This window comes from Podarcis vaucheri, assembly GCF_965113315.1.
Source record: "Podarcis vaucheri genome assembly, chromosome: 1".
NCBI classification, from domain to species: domain Eukaryota; kingdom Metazoa; phylum Chordata; class Lepidosauria; order Squamata; family Lacertidae; genus Podarcis; species Podarcis vaucheri.
In genome coordinates, this window is record NC_138759.1 from 65978543 (window position 1) to 65982622 (window position 4080).

General features: G+C 42.4%; 1 protein-coding gene across 1 annotated transcript; it reads left to right on the plus strand.

Annotated features, from left to right (window-relative positions):
- The first annotated feature begins 1807 nt into the window (after positions 1 to 1807).
- Positions 1808 to 3755, plus strand: FSHB (follicle stimulating hormone subunit beta). Its single transcript, XM_082213558.1, has 3 exons — positions 1808 to 1832; positions 2324 to 2483; positions 2990 to 3755. Exons 2-3 carry the CDS (start codon positions 2325 to 2327, stop codon positions 3224 to 3226), a joined length of 396 nt encoding a protein of 131 aa, XP_082069684.1. The 5' UTR covers positions 1808 to 1832; position 2324; the 3' UTR covers positions 3227 to 3755.
- Positions 3756 to 4080: the final 325 nt, after the last annotated feature.

The window sequence follows — 4080 nt, forward strand, 5'->3', positions numbered from 1 at the left end:
GCACTCCTGTCTTCCACAGCCTCCCGCAGTTTGGTCAAACTCATGTTAGTAGCTTTGAGAACACCATCCAACCATCTTGTCCTCTGTCGTCCCCTTCTCCTTGTGCCCTCCATCTTTCCCAACATGAGGGTCTTTTCCAGGGAGTCTTCTCTTCTCATGAGGTAGCCAAAGTATTGCAGCCTCAGCTTCAGGATCTGTCCTTCCAGTGAGCACTCAGGGCTGATTTCCTTAAGAATGGATAGGTTTGATCTTCTTGCAGTCCATGGGACTCTCAAGAGTCTCCTCCAGACCATAATTCATAATTCAATATAGACCATAAAAAGGAAAAGGGACCCCTGACCATTAGGTCCAGTCGTGACTAACTCTGGGGTTGCGGCGCCCATCTCGCTTTATTGGCCGAGGGAGCCGGCGTACAGCTTCCAGGTCATGTGGCCAGCATGACTAAGCTGCTTCTGGCGAACTAGAGCAGCATACGGAAACGCCGTTTACCTTCCCGCCAAAGCGGTACCTATTTTTTATCTACTTGCACTTTGACATGCTTTCAAACTGCTAGGTTGGCAGGAGCAGGGACCGAGCAATAGGAGCTCACCCCGTCGTGGGGATTCGAACCACTGACCTTCTGATCAGCAAGTCCTAGGCTCTGTGGTTTAACCCACGGCGCCACCCCGGTCCCTTAATATAGACCATACACACCTCATATATATTTTCATTGAAGTGGGGTGTGGACAAGTAAAGATGTGACTGCTAAGGAAGCAACTTGGACTCTTAAAATGTACTCCTGATTGTTCCCTGACAAGTGGGGCTTATATTCAGAGTCATTGAATTTTCCACCAAACGGAAACACCCCCCTCCACACTGCAAATAGTTCCTCCCGAGCGACCTCCCAAGCCAAAAGAACAGCAGAAAGACATTGCCGAAGCCCCCTCCTCTTGGAACGAGCTACATTCTGGAGTTTCCAGTCGGGAACTTTGAAGTGCAGCTGATCCAAGCAGGACTTGAGGTCACCATCAATCAGTTCAGCAGTGACTTCAAGCCCTGCTTGGATTGGCTGGGATCTTCACTTGCAGTGCACCTTGAGTTCAAACTGCATGGCAAAGGGGGGGGGGAGATCAGCTGATGTCATGGTGATGTCAGGCGGCTGACAGACAGGTGGTCCCACACGCCAGTCAGAGTGGCCCACAAGGCATGGGGCAGCTGTTGATCCAGCCTACCACATCGAACAAGTTCCCACCCCTGATTGATTTTAAGATCCATGTTTTTGAAGCCTGGATGGAAATTTTTGTTGAGACTTAAGAAGATACTGAGACAGACCCTCTTGGTCTCTTTAGCTCAATGTTGTTTGCATGAGATCTGTTTTTTAGCAATCATACTAAGGATGGAACCCTACATTTATGCATACCACTTTTAATCACAGGCAAACCATAGAAATTAGAAAGGAATTCCCTGCAGATGGGGGAGTGATACACCTGTATAAAGCTCTCCATCTATTGTGTGACCTTGTCCAGTTATTTCCTAACTGCCAAGTGACGTTGCTAATAGGACTCCTAGTACAATACGTAAACCAGCCCCAAGCCAAGGCTTTCCGGTGACATTTTAAAACAGGTACTATTGAAAACACCAGTAAAACCCATGGCCTTCATTTTGCAAGGTTTCGCCCACGCGTCTGGCTACAAATTTGTTCTCTTTCATCAGGGTGTAACCTGATGCCAGTTGTCTTAATACCCCACAAATCCTCCAAGGTGTCTGTTGCATCTAATTTTGTATAAAAGGGCAACGGAAGGCTTTCCGCTCTTTACAGCTGCCATAATTCCAGCAAGGCAAGTCTAAGACAGGTAACTTTTCAACAGATTCTTAATTAACACTGTTTCAGAAATGGTAAGGTCTTTGTATAACTTTTTTTTTTAAAAAAAGCCATTTAAAAAGGAATCTTCTCTGCCTTTTTAAATACATTTATTCTGTTTTGTTTGGTTTTTGGGTTTTTTTTAAGAATGTAAAAGTTTCCAGAGCTTATTTGTAAGAGCAATTGAGATATCTTTCTATTCAGCAGAAATGCCTTTTTTCATTATTTCATTATTTTCTCTCAAGTGTAACTGGATTAAGACTTCATTCTGCTGAACAAATCTCTTATCCTCTGACAATAACCTTAGCACTGTTTTGCTGACTTTACTCTATGTATGAATGTATGCATACGTACCACTATCCTTTCTTTTTAAAAGCTTGCCTTTGTATCAGCATGGGAAGAATGGTAATATTGTCTCCTTCTAAAGATATGTTGAATTTTAAGTCTCAGTGTACTCCAGGACCCCTCTGCTTTACACTACAGGATGAAGCCGATTAATTTCTTTGTCGCGTTGCTTTTCTGGCAAACTGTTTGCTGCAATTACTGCCAGCTGTCCAATATCACAATAGCACTGGAGAAGGAAGAGTGTGGTTTCTGCATCAGCGTGAACACAACATGGTGCTCTGGCTACTGCTTAACAAAGGTGAGGAGCCAACAAGTTAATAAGCATATGCATTTGTATGATTTGTTCTCATGAAGGTAACGTGTACATTTAAGGACTTATTCCGCATCAGATTGCATTGAACAGGTTGTTGACTTCTATATTCACAGTGAACATAGCTTATGTTCAAGGCAGTAAGCACTTTATTGTTTGCTCAAAGAAGAAATTCTGCACACAAAGGAATTTGTTCCAGTTTATATGGTTTCCTATTTTGTTATAGAGCAATGTCACCCACTAGATACAGAACTAGGACAGCTAGTCTTGTAACAAATGTTTCAGATTTGATAGGCCTTAAAATAGGAATTGATTTTAGTTAAACAAGCTGTCCAAAGATCACTGAAGTCAGGGAAGAACATAATCAATCACCTTAATTTGGGTTTGGGTAGGGTTTTTCAAAATCAAAGAAAGTTTATGGTTAGACACTGCTAAAAGGCCGTTGGTGGGATGTGGATTTAACATTCAGACTCTCTTTTTTATGTCATGATTAGGATCTAATTGATCAGAACCTAGCAATGAGATATGTCCAGAACATCTGCACATTCAAGTCAGTTGTGTACGAGACTATCAAGATGCCAGGCTGTGCTGGTCACGAAGAATCGTTTTATTCCTACCCAGTGGCAACAGGATGTCACTGCGGGACCTGCAACACTGACACCACCGACTGCACCCGGAGAGGCTTGGACCCGAATTATTGTTCGTATGATCAATATGAGATCAGCGAGTGAGGCTTGTCTTTCTCATCTTGCAAAAACTGTACAGTAATGAATGTCGGGGAAAGGGGCAATGTGTGCAGATATTACAGTACGGTTGCATCTTATGAGTGTTTAACTTATGTTCTTTCAATCTTGCATGGTTGAAGCTCAGCCGCTTGAAAATGCCCAAGTTAAATGCAAGGCAGAGAACTTAGAAGCTCTTTTCATGCCAGGTAACACAAGCAGACCCAGTACAGAAAGAGCTTTAAAGCTCTATGCCTTGCTGGGGGGGGGGGGCATTCAGTGCTCTGGCTCCAGAAGGCTAGGGATGCTCAGATGGGGGGTGGTTCCAAGGATTTGAGTATACACATTTTCACGTATATGCAGAACTTTTGGAACTGAACCCCTGCATAAGATGTGATTGTAATATCCTGCCAACTTTTTCTTTTTTTAAGTATTTGTGCAAAGAATACAACCTGTTGCATTCATCTTCAATGGCTTTATTGTGGCATCTTAAGCAAAAGGTGTTTTCGCCTGTGTCTTTCAAAGCACAGTTCCTTCACAGTCTGCTCCCGATACATCCTCCACTCTTTCCAAATCTCTCTTCAAGTACCACCTTTCCTTTTGAAACAAAATAAAAAAAAATTCCTGTATCTGAAGAAGTGTGTGTGCACACGAAAGCTCATACCAATAACAAATTTAGTTGGTCTCTAAGATGCTACTGGAAGGCCTTATTATTATTATTATTATTATTTTTATTATTATTATTATTATTATTATTTTGTTTTGACTACGGCAGACCAACATGGCTATCTACCTGTAACTGCAGCTTCTCTTTAGCATCCATTTAATAACTTACATGAGTTATTTAAGAGTTTCTCTACTGA